The 26,018-nt window shown below is 39.7% G+C and overlaps 3 protein-coding genes across 4 annotated transcripts in view; 1 reads left to right on the top strand and 2 right to left on the bottom strand.

Annotated features, from left to right (window-relative positions):
* Positions 1-18,790, top strand: part of eya4 (EYA transcriptional coactivator and phosphatase 4) — a 44,425-nt gene extending 25,635 nt beyond the window's left edge. Inside the window, exons 4-20 of one of the 2 annotated variants that reach the window (XM_079358025.1) lie at positions 274-395; positions 3,706-3,789; positions 4,229-4,306; positions 4,911-4,977; positions 5,106-5,248; positions 6,234-6,377; positions 6,487-6,569; positions 7,489-7,663; positions 8,607-8,743; positions 8,952-9,035; positions 12,496-12,585; positions 13,062-13,120; positions 13,457-13,617; positions 14,007-14,121; positions 14,290-14,411; positions 16,159-16,259; positions 17,959-18,790. In XM_079358025.1, coding sequence (XP_079214151.1) covers positions 274-395; positions 3,706-3,789; positions 4,229-4,306; positions 4,911-4,977; positions 5,106-5,248; positions 6,234-6,377; positions 6,487-6,569; positions 7,489-7,663; positions 8,607-8,743; positions 8,952-9,035; positions 12,496-12,585; positions 13,062-13,120; positions 13,457-13,617; positions 14,007-14,121; positions 14,290-14,411; positions 16,159-16,259; positions 17,959-18,039 — 1,846 coding nt within the window. In that variant the 3' untranslated portion in view covers positions 18,040-18,790. Of the gene's footprint in view, positions 1-273; positions 396-3,705; positions 3,790-4,228; positions 4,307-4,910; positions 4,978-5,105; positions 5,249-6,233; positions 6,378-6,486; positions 6,570-7,488; positions 7,664-8,606; positions 8,744-8,951; positions 9,036-12,495; positions 12,586-13,061; positions 13,121-13,456; positions 13,618-14,006; positions 14,122-14,289; positions 14,412-15,977; positions 16,079-16,158; positions 16,260-17,958 lie in introns of both variants that reach the window. The other variant, XM_079358026.1, reaches the window with a different exon arrangement.
* A 1,231-nt stretch (positions 18,791-20,021) lies between these two features.
* On the bottom strand, positions 20,022-22,868 carry rps12 (ribosomal protein S12). The gene is made up of 6 exons (XM_079355969.1): positions 22,776-22,868; positions 22,607-22,653; positions 21,407-21,523; positions 21,106-21,208; positions 20,610-20,711; positions 20,022-20,109 (listed from the first exon to the last, which is right to left on the bottom strand). Exons 2-6 carry the CDS (start codon positions 22,618-22,620, stop codon positions 20,047-20,049), a joined length of 399 nt encoding a protein of 132 aa, XP_079212095.1. The 5' UTR covers positions 22,621-22,653; positions 22,776-22,868; the 3' UTR covers positions 20,022-20,046.
* Positions 22,869-24,050: 1,182 nt separating this feature from the next.
* On the bottom strand, positions 24,051-25,898 carry LOC306831977 (SH3 domain-binding glutamic acid-rich-like protein 3). Its single transcript, XM_079356303.1, has 3 exons — positions 25,756-25,898; positions 25,362-25,529; positions 24,051-24,477 (listed from the first exon to the last, which is right to left on the bottom strand). Exons 1-3 carry the CDS (start codon positions 25,798-25,800, stop codon positions 24,415-24,417), a joined length of 276 nt encoding a protein of 91 aa, XP_079212429.1. The 5' UTR covers positions 25,801-25,898; the 3' UTR covers positions 24,051-24,414.
* Between the last annotated feature and the right edge of the window lie 120 nt (positions 25,899-26,018).

Here is a 26,018-nt window from a genome sequence, read left to right as displayed (position 1 = left end):
GAGCGAGCAGGCCCGCAGACAATGTCTAACGCCTCTGAACACATGCTTGTTTAGGTTAACTGGTATGAACAAGCATGACGTTTATGACTCTGCGTTTGTTTGTGTGTGTGGACATGTCAGATCTCAGTGTAATATATAGAGGTGGGAGATTCTCAGCTGTGAGAACATATTATTGTTGATCTGCTATTTATTCAGCAGAATTTGAAAATCTGAATTCTTCTGATTTTCTTTCCCCTTCCATCCTCCTCCTCCCTCCTCCTCATCTCCCTGCAGGTCTATGGAAATGCAGGACCTAGCCAGTCCTCATAACCGCGTGGAAGGTGGAGATTCAACAGGCTCAAAGCTGGACAAAAACAACATTGGCAGCCCCTCCATTACCACCAATGGGACAGGAGGTGAGGTGTTGTGTGAATGCGATATTGTGTCTAAGAAGGGGGAAGTCAATTTAGTGTTTAAAAATAATTCACAAAATTGGGAAAAAAAAAAAAAAAGACACCAGGGGTTGAATGAAATGTTTTGTTACTCACCCGTTTGGAGAAAGAATGATTCATGCATACTTAAGGGCGTAACTAATATGACTGCAAGCAACTGAGTTGTAGCAGTTTGTCAGGAGGCTTAAGGCCGGCCTCAGCTCCAGCTCATTACCTCACGTTAGGGTGACCAACATTTTGAAAAAGTTAGCATTTCAATATGGTGACTGCTATGGATGAGATTACAAACATTAACGTCACCCACAGGTTTCTTAAGGGGCCGAGACTTTATACAGTCTGCGAGTATTTCACCACCTGTGACGTTTCTGGCCCTTATTGGACATGATGCCTGATAATGGGATACGGCCTGAAACATCAAAGCTGGCCATATGATTAATTAAATGGGATTTGGAGCAGCCTCTGGTGTTCGGACTCCGTTTTAGTTTTGTATTTGTATTTCTGACCAGGATCCAGTACTTAACATGCTAGTATGTTTGTGCGCTTTACTTTTTTTTAATATACTTTTGGCCATAGCCAGGCTAACCATTTCCAAATGTTTTTTTAGCCTTAATTCTAAAATAAGCTAGCTTTCTGCTACAGATTAATTCTTAACCTCCACACTTCAAAGTGGTATCTGTCTTCTTAACATCCTCGCTGAAAAAGAAAATATGGTTTGTGGCCAAAATGTTGTAATATTCTATTTATAGCAAAATAATGAATTAAATTTGCTATTCATCCCTTTGCTTACTAAGGGCCAGATTTACTAAAGGTTTGCGTGTCTTAAAACGTATGCAAACTTGATACCACCAGCAAAAAATGTGCTAACTGATCTACTAACAGCGTGCAGTGAGGATTGCATCTTTCATATGAGCAAAACAACACGTATTTTCCATTTAGTATGTTTGCCTTAATGAATATGCAATATGAGGCGTTTGTCTCCCAGCTTACAAAATACTGGGCGGAGAAAAATGCATTTGCCTCTCCTACTGATACCTATTTTGCGCTTGCAGTTAAAACTTGTCCAAACTCGCCGTAAACCAGTAGAACACGCAAAAGCCTGAATTAAATACTACTGCCTCCACAAGGTTTGCACCTGTTATCATTCAGGCAAATATTCTTAGGAGATCACCTGACAAACACAAACCGAACGTGCAATCTTTTGCAGTGAACATGCGATTTAGTACTCTTTAATTGGGATCTTCTTAAATCAGGCCCAACGTGTTTAAGATTGCACCGTAACTTGTCGTGATGGCGCCTGATTAATGTCTCCTTTAAGCTTAATAAGAACATATGTTAAAGAGCTTACCTGTACAAATTGTGAGATGTTTGCTTCAGAGAGAGTCGTGACATTAAGTTCTCTTTACAGCGAGAGGTTTTACATGAACATTGTAAGCTGCTCTTGAAATGTCATGTAATGAAATGTATTGCAAAGTCATCAGTCAGAAGGTTTTCAACATGCAGAGATAAGTACTTTTTGAGGGATTTATAAAGATGGAAAGTGAACCGCACATGCAGACACACTTACACACATACTCCCCCATGTTGGCGTGAGGACCTGGGTATACCGCCGGAGAATGTGTGTAAACACACGGTGAAGCACTTCTACTCTCCTCCGCTAACCGCTTGGCAAAGTGTGTGTGTGTGTTTGAGTGTATGAGGGAGAGTCCAAAGTCCCACTGGAAACTATTTCCTCTACAAGAGCATTAAAGCATCACTGCACTCTAAGCTGTCAACACCAACAAGCCCTCTCCTCTCTGTCGTCTCCTCTCTTTATATTCTTTTCCTTTCCTTCTTCTCATCTTTTTTTCTTCTTTACCCCTTGGTCTTTCGTCTTTCATCTGCTGTCGACTGCTTTTTTTGGGGGGGGGGCCACATCCATTTTATGTAAAAGATGGATGTCAGTACGTTTGTTGCAGATTTATTATTTATGTAAAGGGCCCATTTTTTATAATAGAAATGTAATTGAAAAAGTAAGATCCTCCATTGTAGTCACATTGATGTGTGGACACTCACACAGTCACAGACACAGCCAGGCTCAGACTGGACTTACCGGAGAGTTCAGACCATATTAGCGCACATGAAATCATTTCTGATGAGCTCACATTTAATGGTTAAAGCAGGCAGAGCTGGGACTACATACGCACAGCCAAAACAAACTACATACCCAGCATTCCCCTCACCTGACATCAGTCGGAGCTCGGGCCCACGGGCCATCTCCATAGCAACTCATTTGTCTTCATTAAGGCTTGTCAGATGAGTTGTATTGCTGCCCGAGGGAGCTAATGAGGTTGTCCTGACTTAATAGAGTTTTCAGATGTTCACTGATGATGAGTTTGAATTATATTGAGAGAAAACAACAAAAGTAACTGAAAAACATGATGTGGGATGTTTACTGTAAATTGTTTGCAGGTCGACTCTCTTTTTTTAAAGGTTTTTTACATGGACACTACTTCAACATCACTTTTAAAACATTATTATACTGTATCTGTTTTTATAACTGAGGATAAATATGACAAGAACGTTTGATTAAATCTAGTTTGTCTCCTATTTGAGCCACAGATAACTTTCATAACCTTCTCTCTCACTCTCCGCTCACTGAAAGCTACAGTACCTGTCCCACACTAAAGTAACAGTTTAACGTTAGCAAGTAGCTCATGAACATAGCAGTTAGCTGCTCAAGGGCCCCAATATACCCATCAGAAGTTGGAGTAGAGAAAATCAGAGACCAAAGTAGAGTATTCACTGGAATATTTATCAGCTGAACAAATGTGTTGTCTCTGAATGAAAGCCTATGTCCTCTGGTTGTGTAAAGAGGGAAACAATGCAAAAAGAAGTCATTCGTTAGAACTTTATCAAACATATTAGCATCGTCTTTGTAGTTCTCTGTCTGAAACAGCCTTTGATGTTTACAGGTTACTTTTAAGCCCCAAAGAGAAATACATTGGTTTGTGTTGAATTTTATTGATAAAACAAAAGCAAAACTTGTGTTTTAGTCATGATAAGATGTAAAAGGAAGATTTAAATCGTAAACTGAGTTTGGTTTGAAAAAATATATTTTTAATTATTGACAATTTTTTTCAAGCCATATCGCCCAGCCATATATCAAACTTGTTCTTCAAAATAAAACAATTCTGCTTTTAAAAAATGATCAACACCATGAACTGCATACCTGAGAATGGTGTTTGGTTCTCAAAACCTTCCATCCTCACCAACCTCCCACCTTGCACCCCTTCAGGTGAAAACATGACAGTTTTAAACACGGCTGATTGGCTGTTGGGCTGCAGCAGCCCGCCTCCTGCCCCGGGCTCCAAGGACTATGGTACAGAGATGCATGTGTGTGAAACTAAGGCCAGAAGCCTTACATTGTTCCCTTAATTGCAAAAACAATGAGTTTCTATAGTTTGGGCTGATCCTAGATCGGATGTCTTGTGTGCTAGAGTTGCAGTGACTTTTATGTGCTGTTCAGTTTACTCTTTGAATGCAATTTTATCCCAGTGTTTGTGGAGTTTTATACCTGCAGGGTTACCACCAGTCAACCATTGGGGGAAAAAAATAAACCAAAAAACCCAAGGAGGACCCTTGGGATTTTGCTGACTTAAAAAAAAATATATAGTGGGAAACCTGCATGCAACATTTGTTCCCATACTCAGACTGCATGGTAGTTTTCTGCTCTTTATTAATAGGATTTTCTTTTTGAGTGTGTGGTGATACGTTCTTACTGCTCACTGCTAACACTGACATTTCTCATCTCCTTTTAGTGAAATCAGAGCCTATGAACAACAGCGATACAGTCACCACAACAGGCGACACAGTATTGGACACATACACAGGCTCAGGTAACACACATCTTCTCACACAAAGAGTGGCACTCATGTACATTTGGAAGGGAAGAAACACAAATGTCTGTGTAACTCCCACACACACACACACACTCACAAACAACATCATCAATTTCAGCCGAGCAGTAGGCTCGCTGAAAGCTTCAATCCCATGAAGCATTGCCTGTCCTTGGATTGCGTCATCAAAGGCTGGCAGAGGAGTGAGAGCGAGGGAGAGACATCTTTACACTTGTCTTTTTTTACACTCACACACTGATGACCTCTGTGCTCCTTTCAAATGTGCACACACTGACACACAAAACCATTAAGCAATGCACACAGCGAAGGTTTAGAAGCAGCAGGCGGTTTGTCAGTGTTGAGCTCTGACATCTCAATGACCACAAACAGACATTGTGTTTTACTAAGAGGCCTGCTGCAAGGGGGAGAAGTTGGCTCGCCTCCATTCAAATAGCTGCAAATTATGTTAACTGTAGCAGCATTTCTACTTAAACATGAAGAGGCCCTGAATTGTGTGGCTCAGTTCTGTTCCATGTGAAGGAGGTAGAAGGTTTAAGTTGTTCACGTTTAACTTTGTTGTGTTCTATTATTGTGCTGTCTCTAGTCATCACCAGCAGCGGATACAGCCCTCGCTCGGCCAGCCAGTACTCCCCCCCGCTCTACCCATCCAAGTGAGTCGGATTTGTTTGACAAAACATATACTGCTTTTCAAGAATCCTCATCTGTAGAACTGTTCCAATCCTTTTTGTATCATTTTGTTCCTGCCATGTCATCACCTGTCACGTATCTCCCATCGCAGGCCATACCCTCACATCCTCTCCACACCGGCAGCTCCTCCCATGCCCACATACGCCGGTCAGTCCCAGTTCAGCGGCATGCAGCAGTCCACCGTCTACACTGCTTACTCGCAGACAGGACAGGCGTATGGACTGTCCACCTATGGTAACAATAAACACACACACACACACACACACACACACACACAGTGACTCACATTTGAGCAGAAGGGGCTTTCAATAATCCACACTAAAAAAAAGAAAAATTCCAGGTGAACCATTATTCCAAAATAGACAACGGCACTGACTCTTTTTATAGATAAAATATGAATGTGGTAGGTATAATAATAAAACAAAACACTGAATCCATAGGTAAAATAAGCATCGTAATATAATTTAAATTGGATTATTTTTCAATGTTATGTTATTGGCCTATTTAAATATACATGTAGTCAGAGGACCTTAAGATGTTGAACAGTTTATAACTTTAAGAATGTCAATTCTTAGAGTTAAAACCATTTTAAAGCTTCTGTGAGGTCATTTTGGCTGTGTTGATTTTGGCGCCCCCCTGTGGAAAGCAGGGGCTCTTAGTTTAATACGTTATTTTAACTTGTACATGTGTAAGTAATGTTGTTTTTTTTTCAAACAAATATCTCATCCTGCCTTCTTTTAAAGGTCAAATGTATAACTCCTTATAAGGACCTTTACTGTGGGGAAAAAAACATGCTGTTTATTAGATATGTAAAGTTTGTTGAAGCTGTAAAACATTTAAAGGCAGGGTAGATCATTTTCTTCAAGATACACTTTTTAAGATTTTGGTTGAAATTGTCTTTAGGTCCTGATAGTAATTAATAATTAATGTGCTCTGAAAAAGAAACAAAAAAAATCTGTCATCTGTGGTTGAGTAAAAACTCAACCACATTTTATTAAACCAATCAAGCCTCTCTACCCCATGCATCCACGAGCCCACTCTAAAAGCACGAGCTGAAATCCGCTTCTGGATCAATGGCGCAAGTGTATGTAAGTGAGGGGCGTGGCTTATGAGGGAGCACAGAGGGGAGAGGATGCTTCCTACAAAATCATGCTAGTTTTTGAAAGTTACCTACCCTGCCTTTAAATGTTGGTGAAGACTTTTTCGTGTCTCGTGTCAGACCTGGGTGTAATGCTGCCGGGCATTAAGACAGAGAGCGGCCTGGCTCAGAGTCAGTCTCCTCTGCAGACGGGCCTCAGCTACAGCCCAGGCTTCACCACACCGCAGCCTGGACAAACTGCATACTCGCCCTACCAGATGCCAGGTCAGTGCAACACAAGTATCCTTCCTATTATGAACTCTAACTGAAGTTAACTGTCTCTCTTTTTTCCTTTTTTTTGTGGCCTAATTCATCGTCCTCTTTGTGTCCCAAGGCTCCAGCTTCACTCCTTCCTCAGGCCTCTACGCCACAAACAACTCAGTGTCCAACCCCGCCAACTACACTGCCACACAGCAGGTAGGTACCTCACAGTCTGTATACTGGTGGAGCCCTCTGCCTAAAGCTGGACCGCTGCTATAGTTGAATTAGAAGTAACATATTTTCCCAGGCTATAAGAAAGATCTTCAGATGAACCATGCTGTATATTTTCTTTGAGTGACCAAGTCAAGTGATTCACTTATTTATGCCTGTTCAAACTAAACAAGACCGTTTAATGTGGTGGTTTTGTAATAGTGTTTGAGAGCAGAAGTGGTTTTACAGTCACTCCCACACACTTCTCCTCATTCAGAGCTGCTCGAAAAATCTCATAAGACCCTGTCGTTGCACCAGAGACGGTATAGACACAGATGATTAGTCTCTGTGAAAGAGTGTTACGTTCCGAAAAATTCTCTTTATGATGAATTGTATTGGGGTATTAAAAGACTTAAAGGGGATTTGAATGTCCTGCAGTGATAGATTTGGCTGTTTACAGGAAGACAGTCAAAGTGTGGCTTGTGTGGGTGGATTAAGGGGAATAAAGTGTGTGTATGAGTGAGTATGAGTTTTAATAGAAAAGACAGAAAAGGGAGAGCGGGATGGATGCACAGCGTGGCTTTGTGTGTGCCGTTTTTTTGTGTGTATGCATTGCAACTACACACAAACTGACTGTGCATTCAGTTTACAAGGACTTCTAGAGATGGAAGTAGTGACAGGTTTAGAGAGCGGACTCGTAAAAGCCCCTCCATCTCCACTGGGTCAGTTAAAAAGCAGAGACACAAGGCTTTAATTGTTTCTGAGGTATAAAATGCAGAATTTGGGAAATAAAAGAAGAAAGAAATGAGAGGGGAACTCTTGTAAAAAGTCATTCTGAATCATTCCAGGAAGTGAAGCATCTTGATTTTTTCCTTTAGTTTTCCGTTTCTTTTTTCTCTGCTTTTACACTGTTTGCCTTTTGCAGGACTATCCCTCATATACAACGTTCGGCCAAAACCAGTATGCCCAGTATTATTCCGCCTCCACTTATGGGACTTATATGAGCTCAAACAGCGTGGACGGCACAGTCTCCACAGCAGCCTATCAGCTGCAAGATCCAGCTCCGGCCATGACCGGACAGGCTGCTGAACTTCACCCAGGTACGTGTTATAAAAACACACACACATGTACTACCACTATACTGCCTTCTTATGTAAATACACCTCAGATGGTTTCATTGATTATTTTTTCCTGAAAACTGTCTCAATCATTTAGTTTTTTTCTTTAGAAAAAAAAAAAAGTCATTTGGATAACTGAGTTCAGAACTCTGTTTCAGCCATGATGAAGCACAGGAAGTAACTTCAGACTGTTGCCATAGTGACCTGGCATGGTGGGAGAATTGGCCCACGTTTACATTATTAGCATCTGAGGCTTTAATAAGACAGAAGTGATGTTACTTTTGATCAAATGTCAAAGAGGGCGATGAAAAATCCTAAAGGCTTGACATCTGCCAACATACAGAAACATCCTTTTTTGTCACTCACATGCTCTTTTTGTGTTCTCATCCTCCCCCTCCACCCGCTGTCTGATTGAGACATAACAATATGCGAGCTGAAGCTTAGCGTCTGGTTCTAGTTACCACACAGCAGTGGGAGCATATGGCATTAAGAGTGTGTGTGTGTGTGTGTGTGTGTCTGCTCCTGCAGAACTCTGTACGTACAGTATATTTGTGTGAAGCATCAGATTTCGTAACTTTCTGTAATTTATTTCACTGCTCCTCTATTAAATCTTGATAGAGTGCGTTATCATGAATCTGTCAGAAAACCAGGGGTACTGTTGTTCATTTTCTTGGTAGTGTTTCAGTTGATCTGCAGTGCCAATTACCTTGACTTATTAAACCTGACAAGATGGCTTATTATTGTGCAGAGTTTGAGTTATTGCTTTTCCTGAGGTGAACATAACTCCAGAGCACCTGTGGGATCAGCTCAAACCACGCCATTACTGATGCCCCAATGCAGAAATTGTATTTTTGAAGAATAATATGTCATCATTTTTTTACCTTTGAATGACTCAAAAAAATCTTTTGCTCGCATGCACTCTCAGGGGACTTTGACACCGTACAGAGCCCCTCCACGCCCATCAAAGAGCTGGACGACCGGGCATGCAGGAGCGGGGGATCCAAGTCTCGAGGCAGGGGTCGCAAGAACAACCCGTCCCCTCCACCTGATAGTGACCTGGAAGTAAGGACACTGAGCACCCACTGAGATGATCAATTCAAATCTCAATGAATATGTGTTATTCTCTTTGAGAGTCTCAGAATTACAGCAGAGAAAAGGCTCAAAGAGAGCAGCAACACACACAGTACCTTTGTCTGTTTGTGAGCAAAAATTGATTCAAAAATGGACATGCTAGTGTTTCTCATTTTTTTCCCTCTTCCCCCCCCTCCAGAGGGTGTTTGTATGGGACCTAGACGAGACGATCATCGTCTTCCATTCACTGCTGACTGGCTCGTACGCACAGAAATACGGAAAGGTAAGATCATCTTCCTGCCTTCACTGGTTGTTTGTCTTCAGTGTGTTTTAAGTCACCTGACATCCTCTTTTTGCCTGCAAAAGTGGAATACCAGATTATTATGGTTTTGATCATGTGGAGGGTGATGAATCTTAAGATCCTGTTCTAACTTTTTTTTTTTAAAGCCAGAGCTGCCAAATGATGGAATGATAAATGAGGCATTGTGTTATTAATAATAAGTATTGCTTCAGTCTCACTGTCGGTACCCTGAATTGGGCTCCATCTAGGAACCTGTGATCAGGGTCTAAGGAGTAGAGCTGCAGACACCATTCAGCTCTATGTTTGATCAGTAAAACATGTTATTATTATTTATTGAGAAAGTATTATTTCATGCAACACCACTTAAAACTGTTCATTAAAGATGCTGCACAAGATCATCTCAATTTATAATGCCATGATGACTAAGTTGAACTGTTTTTTATAAATTTAATATTAAATTTAAAATTGAATGGACCTTATCATTCATACAGGTTTGGTTTTTGCACACATCTATACGAACTTAACATCAAACAACACCAGCAATGGTATGGGCGATTTATATAGATGACCACATACCTAAAAGTGTCTTTAAAAAATATGACACAAAAAAAATAGGTTGTGCGCATATTCGTAAATCACATTGAAATAGAATTATTCCTCACAAAGACGGATGTTTATTCAGATCTGTACTTTTGACTAATATGGTGGTCCTTCTCACATAACAGCCACACAGTTTATAGCTCCCTTTGTTTAATAGCTCTTGACTCTGATCTGAGATCATCATATGTGGCCAAGGCCACAGATTTTTATTAAGTGATGTCGTTTCCTGTGGGCACCACCAGCCTGCCTTGTACGTGCTCTGCATCCCACTCTGCAGCCTGCAGAGTCCATTCTGATACTCTTGTTTGGCAGGCGAACAAGAGCTGGCACTGCACACACACACCACTGTAAGCCCAGGCGTTTTACAGATCGGGTTTGTGGGCACTGATGCACTTCCTATTTGAGCTGCAGTCGTGGAATTTAATGTTTAACAATCAGTATTTAATGGCCATAAGAAAGGCTCTGGTGAGTTGTAAATTTCTCTGTGTGTGAAAACGAGAAAGCAGTCAGCCTTTTTGGTTGGTTTTCTTCACAGTTAAAAAGTACTTAAACAACAATTCTCCAAATTAAGTGAAGAAATTACGGCATTAGTTCTTTTTCTTTTTAAACAAACAATGACATATTTTGCTAAGTGCTCATGTTTCCTGTCTAATAAAATATTTTGGGGGTAATCTGAGGTCGCTTAGGTTTGTGTAATCTGACCAATTACAAGATAAAACGAGCGTAAGAATATCTGCCTCGAAATAATTTTACAAGCATTTTTTCACATCATCTGCCACCGATGCCCTCGAGAAATACAGTGGCAGCTGTTTCTGTTCACACCTTGCCAAAAATAGTGTTTACAATGTTGACATAGCAACCACGAGATGAAGGTACGGCGAGGGTCGGTTTTATATGATGTTCCCTCTTTTTTATTGATAATACTAATCTGTTTCACAGGGAATCTCACCTGTTGCAGTTATCATAATAATCACTATATCATCAGTTCTTAAATTATGTGTAGGAGTTGAATTGTTTCAGGCTTCTATTTTAATATTTGACATTATCTGTGATTGGTTCAAATATGACGTAAAAAAGTTTACCCTTTAAAAAAAGGTCACCCTTTTTTTGGAGCTAAAAGCAGATCCAAATAAAACTAAGCAAAGGGAATTAATAAGTTTCAGGTCACACCGCTCCTCTGGATGTCTGCCAACATAATCATTACCTGACAGACAAACTGTCCGCTCTCAGAGATGGAGAAGGGTTAAAGAGAGAAGAAATGGCTCATTTTTAGTCCTTTTTTTCGGTAATGTTAGGGAGCATTCACTCTCTGATCTTTCTTTCTTTTTTTTCACTGAGGAATGCTGTCACTGTCACTCTCTCACTGTCTCTGCCTTGCTCGCTCACTTTCACTCTCCTTCCTCTTACTTGCTATCTATTCTGGTTGCCTGACGGTGTCAGCGGATTGTGCGGCTAGCTGTCATCCCTCTCTGACCTATCACAGATGATGGTTTTTGCAGCTGAGCCCTTGGCTGGCACCACAAATACACACAGACACATACACACAAACCATTCACATACCACATACACTCCGAGTGTCTGTCTTTGAGGTTACACACTCTCTGTAATACGCACACACGAAGACACACACATACACACACACACACACACACACACACACACACACACACACACCCCAAACACCCACCAATACCAAGCACAAGGAATGTTGATGGGACTGAACAAGTGCAACCTGTCTGTCAGCATCTGTTCTGATGAGCGGAGTGAACCACCGGGCTGTTTGTGGGGGGGGGGGGGGGGGGGGGGGGGGGGGGGGCATATTTAAAAAGAATTGGGATGTTGTATATAAATAAAAATAAAAAACAGAATATGATGAAAAAATATTGAAACCCATATTTTGATTGAAAACAGAACAAAAGCAATCAGCATCAGCTGTGGAAACAATACATGCCCAATTTGAATATGATGCTAACAAAACCTTTCAAAGAAGTTAGGACATTGGAAATAAAAGATGCAAATTGTTTTTAAAGAAATCCTAATGGGATATATCACAATGAATAAAGCAAACTGGCCGCAGAGAAGTAATTTGGTGTAAAAAGAGCATTCCAGAAAGGCAGAGTCCATCTGTAGTAAGGAGTGAGAGAGGGGTTCACCAAAGTGTCACAGCTCAAGGAAACGTTTCTCAATGTAAAATTGCAAAGAATCTAATCACATTACATCATCTACAGTACATAACATCAGTAGGAGATTTAGAGAGAATTGTAAAGAATCTTGGCATTAAGTCAAAGTCATTTTTCAACACATGCTGGACATACATGTAGGCTTACATCGTCTACAGAACAAAATACCAATCAGAGATTTAGAGAGTCGTTCAATGATGTTGTAAGAGGGCTGAGGCCAACAGGAAAACTGTCCTGAGGTCTGACGATGCAAAATTTAAAATTTGAAATAATGTACACCTCGTCCTCTGGAGTAAAAAGGGGAGGGACTCAGTTTAAAAGCTGTGATGGGATGGGGGTGCATTAGTGCACATGGCGCTTAACTGGCCTGCCGGCAATCATGACTTGTCACCCATTAAACATATGGTGCACTAAAAAACTTAAAATACCAAACATAAACTTAAAATACCAAACATAAACTTAAAATACCAAACATCAGAGACGCTTAACTGTTGAAGAGCTGAAATCCTACATAAACCAAGAATCGTACAAGCTGTAATTATTTATTGGGGGAAGGGTGAGGGGCATGCGGGGAAGCAAATCAATTGAGAGTAATTCATGAAAATGACCCGTTATAGCCACGATGTCATGGTGATAACGATGATGTCATCTTCTTCCGTCAGGATCCTCCGATGGCAGTAACGCTGGGTCTGAGGATGGAGGAGATGATCTTCAACTTGGCTGACACACACTTATTCTTTAATGACCTGGAGGTGAGACACAGATCAGACGCACACACACACAAACACACAATGTGAAATGTTCGATTTTAAAAGACTACATGTTAATTCTTCTCAACTGAACTCCATATTTACTTCAGCACTTATCCAGTTAATGGTCACCGTTAGTTCTGGAGCCGATCCCGGCAGTCATTCACAGAACTGAAAAAGTCAACATAAAGACCTTTAAAAGTTTCTTGAGCAAAGCTGTTATTCATTTAAAAAGTACTACTGCCCTCTAGTGGTGACAATTTAAGCTATACACTACTTATTTAAAGAGATTCCACATACTGAATGTTCTAGTTTTTAAATGATGATCTGCTGTTGTTACATTCAATCACATAGAATCAGTGAAGTTTAATATTTTATTCAACCTTTGGTGTGTGTGTCTGTGGGTGTGTGTGTGTGTGTGTGTGTGTGTGTGGGTGTGGGTGTGTGTGGGTGTGTGTGTGTGTGTGTGTGTTGAATAGGAGTGTGATCAAGTACACATCGATGATGTTTCATCTGACGACAATGGCCAGGATTTAGGGTGAGGATTTAACAGTTCAATAAACTTTTGACATGAGAAAGTAAATGTTGATGTTTTGAGGGTAATACCTTTCAAATAAAAAAAGTTTGCTGACCATGGATTTTTTACAAGGTATTTAATATATAAATATATTAGAAACAAACATGGAAATGCATATTGTACAGTGTGATGTGTATTTAAGTTTTCATTTTCAACCTGATTATTATTCTGAATCTTACACATACATCCTTGCAGTTATGTTTCTGGTGCTGAATAAAAAATAAAATTTGACCATTTGATTTATTTGTTTTACCAGAGCAGATTTAAAAGAATAAAACATATCATTATTATTGACAGTACTTACAGTTTTGCAACTGATGGCTTCCATGCAGCTGCAACCAGCGCCAACCTGTGCCTGGCTACGGGCGTCCGCGGCGGGGTCGACTGGATGAGGAAGCTGGCCTTCCGCTACAGACGGGTCAAAGAGTTGTATAGCACGTACAAAAACAATGTGGGGGGTAAGCCAATGTGACGGCTGTTTACTGGAAACAAAGAGTGGGATTATTTGTTCAGTTGTGCTTGTCAATTTACTGTCATTCATTCAAAAAGTAGTAATTGAGAGAAGAAGCTCGTTTCATTGGTCAATAAGAGCAAGCTGCAGCAGAATCGACCAATCATTTTTGACAATTCTAGATATGTAAGTTATTTTAATTTGGCCATAAATAAATCCTCCTGCCTTTGTCTTCACTGGATGTAAAGCTATAATGGAAGGTTGTATTGTTAGGATAACTTTCAATCATTTTTCTTTAATCCCAACATTAGAATGAAACATTTTCTCGTCACCTTGCCTGTTTTCTTCTTTATATGTTATGTCATGAGGGCTCACTAATACCCTGCTGTGTTGTAGGTCTGCTGGGTCCTGCTAAAAGAGACGCCTGGCTGCAGCTCAGAGCCGAGGTGGAGGCTTTGACCGACTCTTGGCTGACCCACGCACTAAAGTCCCTGTCCATTATCAGCTCCAGGTGACGTTTTGTGTTTCGCCTGTTCCTACAAAGCCCTTTCTTAACTGATAGGTTCACTGTCCTGATTTATTGAAGCCTAATCCATATTCAGCATCCATGGGAAATGAATGTACAATTCATTCATTGCCTCTGTCACCCATTCACATGCTCTGTGCCTGTGTCACTCAGGAGTAACTGTGTAAACGTGTTGGTGACCACGACACAGCTCATACCAGCGCTGGCTAAAGTTCTCTTATACAGTCTGGGATCTGTGTTTCCCGTCGAGAACATCTACAGTGCAACAAAAATAGGTATGACATAAACCTTCACACACACCACCTTACACACTTGTCATTAATAAACCATAATATATGGCTTTTTATAATATAGTCTGAAGTACAAGTAATTATAGTCATTTCACCACCAGGTCAGAAGTAGCATTAGTTATCAGTCATGTGTTTTTAATCTAACCCATGTGTGACTTATTTCCTGTTACTTGGTGACGGTAAAATCTTTGCTTTAGTTTGGCTCAGAATCTGAACAATAACTAGAGGACATCTGAGTTACAGTTTGGTTTATTATATTCATCGGTGTGTATGTATTAGAGCCCGACTGATTTATCAGCTAGCCGATAATATCGGCAGATTTTAGCACATTAAGTGGCTATTGGTATTGGCAAATGTTATGCCAGATATATGCCGATATTACCAGATGTATTCACCAGTCTAATAACATTTATTTGGTTATCGTTGAATTACGCACATACTAGAGGTCTGCAACCCGGCCCGAGCCCTACAGAACCCGGTTATGCATTGTTTCTAAATACATAATGCTGCACTCGCATCGGGCCAGTCGCCGTGATTTTTGGGAGGGGTTTGTGTGTCTTTTGATTTTATTTTTTGGGTACTCTTAAATTTTTTCTGCTTGCTGAAGCACTAACCCTGCCAATGTGACACACCTCCCTCGTCAATCCTGACCTGTCAGTCAGGTTGTACACAGCGGAACACTAGACACTCGAGCTGAGCGGACAGAACGAGTGTGTGGAGCGGGAGTAACATGCTACCATGTAGCAGCTGCTAGGGGACATGTTCCACAAAGCAGCAGGTTCGGCAACAGCAGAGCAGTCCGTATCAGCCAAGTACCTGACAGAGAAGGGCAGAAGCCTGGTCGGAACCAGGCGGAGGCTCGGAAAGACAAACACTGTGCAGACATGCTCGGGGAAAAGGGAGTAACAACACAGACAGTCACGGACTGATGGATCAGAATTAACAACTTGGAATTGTAGTTGAAAACAGCAGTTAAAACGGCCCACTTATTAAAAAAATCTCAGTCCTCAACATTATATCAGTCGGGCCCTAGTATGTATAGTTGTCTGAGAGAAATAAAGCAAATGACACTTTAGCCAGTTAAGACAAAATCTTAACTTATTAAAACAGAGTATTTTACATTGTGCAGCGTAAACCGAGACAATTAAATATATAAATATCACATGCACTGCTCTTGACCCCAAACAGACATTATGGCTGCACTATCATTTCTAAACAATTTAACTGCTAGAAAAAGAGTTCAAGCATTAGCTTTGTAACTGAGTCACGCACATACAGTAGTAGGTTCATAAGACCGGCTGCAGGATGTACTGAAATGTAAAAGAAAAGTAAGTATTCTAAAAGAAATCAGGTAACCTCTATAAACCTGAACCACAGCCGTTCACACCGATGTGACTCAATGTGATAGACCACAGGTTTTTTTTTTTTTATGGTTTTGTATGTGTATGTGAAACTTCACTTGAACCTACTCAACACACACAGCTGGTCATGTTTCATTTCCTCCTAAAGAAACGAGTGAAAACTCTGTGAAAGCTGTTTGTTTGTCTCCAGGCAAAGAGAGCTGTTTTGAGCGTATAGTCTCCCGCTTTGGCACTAACATTACATATGTTGTGATTGGCGATGGGAAGGATGAAGAGCATGCGGCTGGCCAGGTAAACAAACATCCCCAGAACTAAAACCCCTCTGACCTTGTGACCCTCCTTCCTCCCCCTGTTTATTTGTTTTTTTGCAGGAAAAGAGAGTTGCTTTGAACGCATAATGCAAAGGTTTGGCAGGAAAGTAGTGTATGTTGTAGTTGGTGACGGTGTGGAAGAGGAGCAGGCGGCCAAAAAGGTAATGGATCCTCAACCTCACTGTGAACCTGCCTCCTCCTCACAGTGTGAGCTCTGATTGGTCGAAGCCTGCCTTTCTTTGCTGTAGAGGTTTTGAGTTGGTCTTTAACTTTTTTTTTCCTGTTCTACTTGCTTTTTCATTTTGAAGTAGAAGCAAGAAACGTTTGATCGCAACTCTGTTGAATTTAAGATTGAAATGTACATTTTGCACCAACTATTAACTCCAAAAGAAACCAAACTTGTGTGCAAACTGCAGCTACATTTTTTTTTAACTGAGCTTCAGTGATTTGGAAAATATGGTTGAAAATAAACCTGATCTCATCAAATGAGAAGTTTTCAAACAAAAAGGCTGCTTAAATGTACACAGTGATAAAGCTTCAAATAATCTTTGTTTAGAGCAACAATGATGGTTTGTATCAAGTTTGCTGTGTGTACTCCTAGTTTTCATTGATTATGTCGTCTTTGCAAAACAAAAAGTAACAATGTAACAAAACAAAAAAAATGACAAGCACTGATCTGCTCCATTTTTACAACAAAGTGTCTATATATCCCCATCTTTTTCCAGATTTGGGTTTCATCCTTAATACTGGGTGCTGGGATAGTCAAAGGAAAATTGACATTTTGAAAAAATCTATTTTTTTGCTTCTTTGCCGAGTTCAATTAGTCGGATTATACCACTCTCTCATCTGTCTGTTAAACATGAAACCAGCTGGTTTAGTTAATAAACTAGAAGCAGTGGGCAACACGTGTAGTCTCTATCCAAAGCTTACAAGACCCCGGGGATCTGGTTACATTTCATACATAAATACATATAAATACATATTGCCTTTAGCTCTAAATGTGCCTTTCCATGCATTTTATCCTCTACTTTTATAGATCAAATCACAAACACTGCAGTGACAACAACAGATACTTCTGGATAGAAAACAGAAATAGCTTAAAACGTAATTAATGAAATGTTAAACCATGGAACTTGTTATATATTTTTTGCTGAAGGAGTCTTGTTATGATAATCTGTTAAACACGATGCTCTACACTTTGTAAAGTGTCTGCTGTCTGTTTCTTAGCTCGCATCTTTTAGCCAAATGTGAAAAACTGCAAAATTTCCCCTCTGGTCTGACTTCACTTGAATGTTCATTTCTTAATAGGCAACATCAGCTAGCTGTTATGCTAACTGGTTATACATCTTGATGTGTCCACAGGTGCAAATGTCAAGTTAAAGAGCACCAGCTCAAAGTGTTAGCCTTGCTCCCCCTCAACTTTTCAGAACTTAACCCAGAGCACACGCATACAAATAAAACTTATTAATTTTCTCTATTTATCTTGCAGTATTTTCTCTGAGCCACTTAATACTTTGTACATGAGGGTCTTTCTGACGAGGAGTTAATGAATATAATAACCAAACTTTTACAACAAGCTAGGCTAACTGCTCATTGGTTCTGCATTATTGAAGCGGTAGATAAGAGAGCGATATCTTCCCACCATAAACATCTCAGCACAGCAGCAGAAAGCTGAATTTTTACAAAATGTTTAACTCTTCTTCAAGCTTAAAGATTGCATGGATTTTGTTTGCAGTGCTTTTGCCAAGCAAGCAAGCAAGCTGCAATCTCCCGTAGTGTAGCTTGCATGACTTGAGGTGGTGGTGTGCAGCATGAAACTGTCCATTTGTGTGTTAACGTGTGTATTTGTTCACTCTGCAGCACAACATGCCTTTCTGGAGGATATCCAGTCACTCTGACCTACTGGCACTTCACCAAGCACTGGAGTTTGAGTACCTGTAACTACTTAAGCAATATGGACTCATGCAATGTTACCCTGGACATGGTCAGAGCCAGGCAGCCCCCTTCTTTTGTATAACTATTTAAGAACAAACAATACACTGCAACTGTTTTTGTGATTTTTTTTTTCTTCTTTTGGTCTTGTTTTTCGAACCTCTGGATTTACAAACCCTGAATGGTCTTAAGAAGCAAAGTAGAGGTGAAAGATGAAGAAAAAGACATTGAGAGGGTAAAAAGATGATTACCTGACTCAGCCCGCCTGGTTTTGATTCTGGGAATGGCCCGCTGTGAAAACGACCGTCCTTGCAGCTGTAGCAGACTGTAAGCCTGAAAGCGGCTGAAGCCCTTCCTGGCCCAGGAGGACGTTTGATTTGTTCTCGAGAACAAATGATCTTCAAAAAAAAAAGAAAGACGGTCTCTCTGTACAGGCAGCATTGTGTGCGAGGAAACGGCTGCTTCTTCTTTTTTTTAGTGTTTTCTTCCTGATGGTATAATCACGACACATCAATGCAGTCTGTGGCAAAACTTGTGTAAATTATTTACAGTAAACTTAAAGGGAAGTGGTGGATATTATGTCCAAGAGGTGGAAAATATACTTTTGGTGTCTTTTTTTTTTTTTGTTCTGATTTTTTTTGTAATTTTGGGTGGGGGGACGGAGAATGTGCATCATGATGTGTTGTGCCTTAATGTGTTTGAATGTCTTTTCTTTAATCAGAAATGTTTATGTAGATATAAAGGAATAATCCTATCCTAACCACATGCTTACTGTCTTCACTGATTATTCAGCTCATCAAACTTCAGATATTAAAACATATCATGCTTCTTATTGAAATTATTTTTTTTAGATTTATCATGTTATTTTATGAGAAAGATCTACAATATCCTCTTATAACTAGCACGACTAATATTCCCTCAGTGCCTTATTACTTGAATTTCCCTCGGGATCAATAATCTATATTATTCCGAAGCAGCAGTTCTTATTATTTTAGTTTACAGGAGCAGATCTAATTAGCATCTAACAAGGTAAATAACCGGTTAAGCTCAAGATCTTTTTTGATAAAGACCGAGCCAAGAGGGCAGAACAAGTCGGTCTTAAATGCAGGGTTCATCATTGTAACTAGCACGACTAGTATTCCCTCAGTGCCATGTGTGCCTCCGCCCCTCTCCCCTCTGTGCTGCCTCAAAAGCGCCATTGGTCCAGAAACAGACCCAACAGTTCCTCCAGGATTTCGCGGACTGTTTGGGGGATCGTTGCGGCCTAAAATGCCTGATTTCGCGGCAGCTTCTCAAAAAAAATTCAATGCATGTTGCGATGTTTGTAGCCGTTTTTGCAATAAAATTGCAGCAGGAAGCAAAAATTGCAAAACCAGTTGCAATTTGTTTCATGTCAATTATTTTCTCTCACTTTGATGGGATCGAGTGATAGTTTGACCATTGTGGCGTATATTCCTCTTCCTCACTCAGTGATGTTTTAAGTACCAGATCAGCTCAGGTTGGTGCTTAGCACCTTTACAAATTTTTGCAAGCCAACTTATTTTACCAGAACATACCACAGGTTGCCAGAAATACCGAACTCTAAATATACCAATATGCTGTGCCCCAACCCTTAGGCCAAAAAATGGGACTAGAATTTCATTTTCCTACATTTGACATTGATCTCCACTTAGTGAACGTCGTACTAAATATTTTTTGTGCTAAATAAATGCGTTAAAAGGACGACAGCAGGATATTAGACTCCTCAAAAAAAAAAAAAAAATTCACACCAAACTTAGGTGAAATAATGAATCCTGCTCTTCATCTTTTTTAGAGGCATGTTGCATCTTTCAGTTTGTTTCATTAGTCTGCATCACAATTGTCTTGCAGAAGTTACTGAATCATTGTCTTATTGAGGGTCATTGTTCGTTTCCCTGCGGTTCCATTTCCTTGAAATCTTAATATTTTATTTACTCAACTCGTGACACAGCTGAAGACAACACAACAGCAGCTTCATTTTCACTTTTTATTGACACCTCATTTCTTGCCCTTGAAGTATTCCTCAATCACATCCTTGGCTTGAGACTCCTTGCCATAGTCCTGTAGAGAGAAGAAACTCATTTGTCAAATCTAATTGATCGTCCAATAGCACAATAACTGATTACAGCCACAGTTTAGTCAAGCAGAAAAATTAATGTCCTCTTCTTGAACAGAGTTTAATCACTTCTGTAAACACTGAGGGGGAATCCTCCTTTAACAGTTTCATAAAAATTAATTAGACCACCAGATTTCTAGTCCCTGCCATTTTCACGATGACTGCAATGTGTAGCCGTTCTTAGGGACCCCAAACACCACAGGTAGGCGATGGGGCTCGTACCCTGGCTGTAATCTTGCCAAGTGTTTTTCAACTACAGCTGCATGGCACAAAGCACAGCAGCTGGACTTGACTGGCAGATCTAGTCGTCCAATTTCTACTCTAACAAGTCGTTTCATCTTTCTATTGTGCTTTAAGAATAAACAAGGACTGACTTGTCGACTTCTTTAGTTTTGATATGAAATTAAAAAGCATAGGGAGCCTGGGTGACGGCGTTTTTTTTTACCTTGACCACGACGCAGCTGCAGCCCACCACCTTGCGTGGTTTGCCCTCACGGTCGATCTTGCACAGACCAACCCACTCGCCCAGCTTCTTGTTGTCGTCAACCTTGAATGAAAATCCAAAGCATCATAAGGTGAGTAATATGTATATACATTGACTACTGTCAGAAGATAATGTTTGTCAACTTGAGAGAAAAAAAAAAAAAAAAAAAAAAAAAAGAGAGTGCTGATAACATGTACCACAGCTCCAAATTTACATTTACATCTTTCAACGACTGAGCCACAGACGTTAAATCTTATCATGGGTGCTGTAGGCTGGATCTCAGACAGAAAATTGGGTAACAATGGCAGTCTCCTCATAATATTCAGTAGAGGGAGCCAAATTATCATCATCGATACAGCAACACATGACCCAACAGAACACTATCCCTTAGCCGTTTAGTTTGTACTTGATCATTCTGATGCATCAGGATTAGTGTTAGCGAACATTTCACTGTTACCTTGATCAGGTTGATCTGATGCTCAGCGCAGAGCGCCTCCACCAGCTTGACGTACATGGGCTCGTCACAGTTCGCTGCGAGGGCGCAGAGATGGGCCTGACGTCTGCAGAAGAACAGACTTTAACTTTCAGGAAGCGCGTACACATTACTTTGCCATTTACAAACGTTAAGGCACATCTCAGACAGAAATTGGGTAACAGTGGCGATCTCCTCAGGGTATTCAGTAGAGGGAGCCAAATTATCATCAGTGATACACCTGCTAATTACTAAAACACTGAAAGAGCAAGATAATTTCACGCACTTGTCCAGGGCTTTGGCGGACTCTCGGATACCACGGGCAAGTCCGTCGTGGATGAGTGCGGTCTTGAGCACTTCAGGGAGTGCGGTGTTAACATCCATGACACCTCCAGCAGCAGTGCTAAAAAAACAGATCGGCAAAATAAAAGAAACCGTTACAGTTTTGTTAAAGGTACACATGACAAATGTGGATTCAAGGAAAGCTTCTGGCATGTCAGAGTACGGATCTCACTCATTGTAGAGTGAAGGGGTATCCGACAAAAGAATTAGAAGTCATCATTCAAACACCAGAGAGCTCACGTGAAAAGAAATGACCCATTTCAAATAGAACAAAAGCTTTTGACATTCATTTCGCGTCACCTGCAGCAGCCAACTCAAATGTTAGGAAGACAACCTGAGCAACATTTTGTAGACTTCAGTGTAACCCTGCTTTCTTGACAGATAGCGGTCCAAGTATAATTTTGGTGAAGTTCACATTCATATATGCAGCTTTTACTCAAAGATTTCAATTCAGCACATTAAACAGCTTTCATATCAAAAGACAATGTTTAACACTCCTGCAGAACCAAATTAGAAACTGTTCCCAGGAGGCACTAAAACCTGACTGACAAAAATCCAAACTAAATTCATATTAGCTACAAGTGAAAAAAAGACTAAAACCTACTCTAAAAAAAGATATTAAAATCCCTTAATTTAAAATGCATTTTCTAATAACTCAGTGATAAGTAAATTCTAACATGCTGTATTTCTACTTCCAGCATTACAGGCACAAAGCAGCATCAATCACTAACTCATAAGTATGGAAAAATGTGTTCACTACATTTCAGTCTAAGAATATATGAAAGTATAATACGTATGAAAATAATGCTCAATATCTGGCCATTTTAACAATATTATTCTCAAATAACGAATGTGTGCGGTTTATAGCGTGCCGTTGCAGCTTTATTTAGAATAATTTAAAATGAATCTACAAAAACACCACAGAGGCTAAATCAGATCTTTCTTCATGTGGGATCTCTCCTGTCCCTCACACTGAGACCAGCATTAGTATTAAAATATATCCCCCTTCAAGGGAGGCAGATATACTAAACACATGTGGGTTCACACCAAATTCGTTTTCACAAATTTTTTGTGCGCCGTATCTGTAATTGTTCCCGGTAAAATGTTGAGTTAGCATGGAGACATGTCGCGGCGTCATGCTCACCCTTCCTCGGCCATCGTTGATTATTGATGGATGTTGGACTTAAAGGTCTGAAATAAAGAACAGATACAAAAGGAGCAATATAATCAACCATAAAACGTAATAATAGTGGATGTAAATATTGAGATGTTTAAAATATCCAGCGGATTGTATGAGAGTTGAAGAAACACACCAAAGCGTCCTCTAGGGCAGCGGATAAAGAGGACGTCATAAGCCTGCGACATTGCTTTAATACCGCCAGGCCCCATCCGCTGCTTAAAGTGTCGTCCAGTGAGCTGCCTGTTGACTAGTTTGTTGCTGTTTTAAAAGTTTATTCCATATCTCTAAGGATATTTCCTGTGTCCCTCTTCCCTTTTTTTACTCATGTTTAGTGTCCATTATGAAAATCCAAAGTGTTCAATCACTAATTGAGTCATCATAAAAGTGTTATAGGTTTACATGAATATTTAAATTAAATGAGTCGGCCTAACATAACTTCTAAAGTTTAGAAAACAATGTTTTTTAATTTAGCCTGAATATACATGTCATTTTATGTAATTACCTTTTTGATATGTCGTAAAGCATCTTCCGTGTCATGTATCATTTCTATTCTGTTCTTATTGTTGCTAAAAGGAAAACATTCATTGAATGCTGACCTTTGAGACACGCACCTTACTGGATGTGCTACGTTTGCTAAAAGGAAAACAAAATCTTATTATGCCATGTCAATTTATTTTTGTATTTCAAATATGCATTTATTGCCTCCCTTGTTCCAGATTTGAAGAACTCCCTATGCAATCAAGTATTCTTTTTACAAGCGTGTTCTAGTCCCTTAGTTATCCAGGGCTTGTCTTTATATTCATTCATCGTTACAGTTGTGTACTATAGGAGAGTGTTTGTAATATAGGGGTTGTTAGAAATTGCCATAAATTCATTATGAGCTTTGTTTAGAATATTATTGAAATAAAAAGCCACCATCTTTGATGTCTTAATTCCCCTTGCTTTATTGGGGATATAATGTTGAATCTGAAAGATATTTAAATGTATGTTCGTACTTTCAGAAAGGTCACTTTGGAGAGCAGTGTACACAATCCTGTCAACAACATGTTGTTAAAAGTATTAACTATTATCATTCATATTTTTTATACCATTTCACCTCTAAGAAGCCTATGCACTGTGGGTACAGGGATAATGTTAGTCTCTCTTTGAGATGTTCGTATTCTACATTGTGTGCTGGTGCGTTCTCATCATTTCATTGTTTTATGTTATGGTCGTTTCAATCTGTGTTGAGGGAAAATATTGTCAGTTGACTGTAAGTGTGATTCTGTTTGGTGACCCTTCATGGTAAACAGGCCATGTTGACTCTGTCATTGATAACACTTCAGATATACATCACATACAAGCCTGTCTCAAATATAACAAATGCAAAAACTGTCATGTATGTCTAAAAGGAAGCGAGATGAGAAAGTTGATTTCGCTGAAATTTTATATTTACTTCTTTTTGAGCAACATTAATCAATCATGAATTAAAAAACAACATTTTAATATAGTAATTTATCAATTCATTCATTTGATTGAATGTCAATTAATTTGTTTTCATTTGTGTCAAATTCAGCTTTCTAATTCTATTCTGTAAATCTGTGCAATACAGCCAATGCTTTTAAGAAAATGCTCCTTTTCAAATGTTTTCAAATCCTGTCTTGAGAGTCGAGGTATCAGTTCTCTTAAAATACCATTAAAAACTCTTCAGAGTAGGATGAACTTGATATGATGATATAGCCGTTAGTGCAGGAATGTGATTTGTGAGATATCCAATAGCTGGTCTCCATTGTTTAAATTTTGAGAAATTCCTCTAATTGTTCCATCTCAATGGCATTCTCAAAAGCAGCAAAGTCCTGAAAGAGAGACAAAAATGTTTTAGTTAAGAGGGCACAGAAAAAACACAGTGAGAGAGAAAGAAAAACAAAAACAGTTATCATACACATTAAAAGAAAAAACAAAACCAATGTTGTATTTTGATATTGCTAGTAGTCAGATGGGGGGGGGGGGGGGCAGAGATTTTGGAATGACAGTAAGGAGCCACTAATGCCTCTGTACATGGGGTGCATCCTAACTGTTTCCATCGACACCCAAAAATGTATACATTTTAAAAATTGATACAGATTTCATTTCCTTTTTTTAATTCACAATGTAACTTATTAATAAGTCCAGTACTAATTGGTTCATTTGAGCATATCCCTGTGTTTACAGGTGATGCAGAGCTATCTTGAGTGATGATGCTAAGCACAGAGTTGTCCTACTCTAAGCATTTAAGGGAAAGTCAGATGAGCATAAAGACATAAGGATGTATCCCTTAATTGTATCAACAAACATTGTAGTAAATCTTGCAAAAAGGTTTTTGAGATATTTCAGCCTGACAAATAAGCTTTGGCGATACCGTTGAGAAAAATGATATAAATGTCACTCCACATAATCAGTAATTAAGAAATAAAATTGGAACGTTGAACTGATGAAATGTAAATGTGAGTGTTCATTCTGTCGAACAGGGTGAGAGCAAGTTTTAAAAAGGTTTCACACTAATACATGTGTTTCTATTGGCTGGTATACTGTTAATATTTATTTTATCTCTGAGTCTACGCCCTTGACCATCAAAGCGTTTTTTTTCTCAGTGACGTGCGGAACAAAAGTGTCAATGATTTACACTGAATAATAACCCACTTTGTTTTGAGGGCGTGTTACATTTTCAACACACATGACACTGTTCATTTTGCAGACATACCCCACAGTAGTTGTCTCCATTGCATATTTGAGGGGGCAATGCAGTCAGGTCTCCTGCTTTCTTTCTCATTAAATCCTTGACATCAGAACACTGAGTGATGTCCAGTTTTTCGTATTGGATGCTCATTGAGTCCAGGACAGAGAAAATTCTCTCCTGGTTTTTCTTCATCTTAAGAGGAGAGATGGTCAAACATCAGTTATGTTTACAAGATTATCTATCTAATCTTTTCCTAGTCCACAATAAAGGCAACAGTTTGCATCAAGAAAAAACAATGTTAACACAGTGCAGACAGTATGATTTTTTGGCACACACATTCCCTTTTAACAGTTTACCAGTATAGAGACAAAAACAAACAAACGGAAAATAAGTACGAAATAAAAAGCATATACTTTACCATCATGTTCCCACTCACGCTGGCATAATACACTTGGAGTGACATATCTGTTATTTAACAATGAAATCTTATTTTAGGCAGAAATACGGCAGTTTATAGAGACAGAGTTTGAGAACAATGGAGGAGCGGTAAAAGTTTCAGTATCCTTGATGCAGGTATGTACCGCACTGCTGGTTTAAAGCAGTAGACAAGGTGAGCAGGTTTGGACAGGGCTGCATGGGCACACCCACTCGTCTGACTGCCATTCCAGTCATAACATGCCT

The sequence above is a fragment of the Symphodus melops genome (genome assembly GCF_947650265.1).
Source record: "Symphodus melops genome assembly, chromosome: 1".
Classification (NCBI taxonomy): domain Eukaryota; kingdom Metazoa; phylum Chordata; class Actinopteri; order Labriformes; family Labridae; genus Symphodus; species Symphodus melops.
The sequence above is the reverse complement of the archived record's forward strand: the minus strand, read 5'-3'. Positions and strand labels throughout refer to the sequence as shown.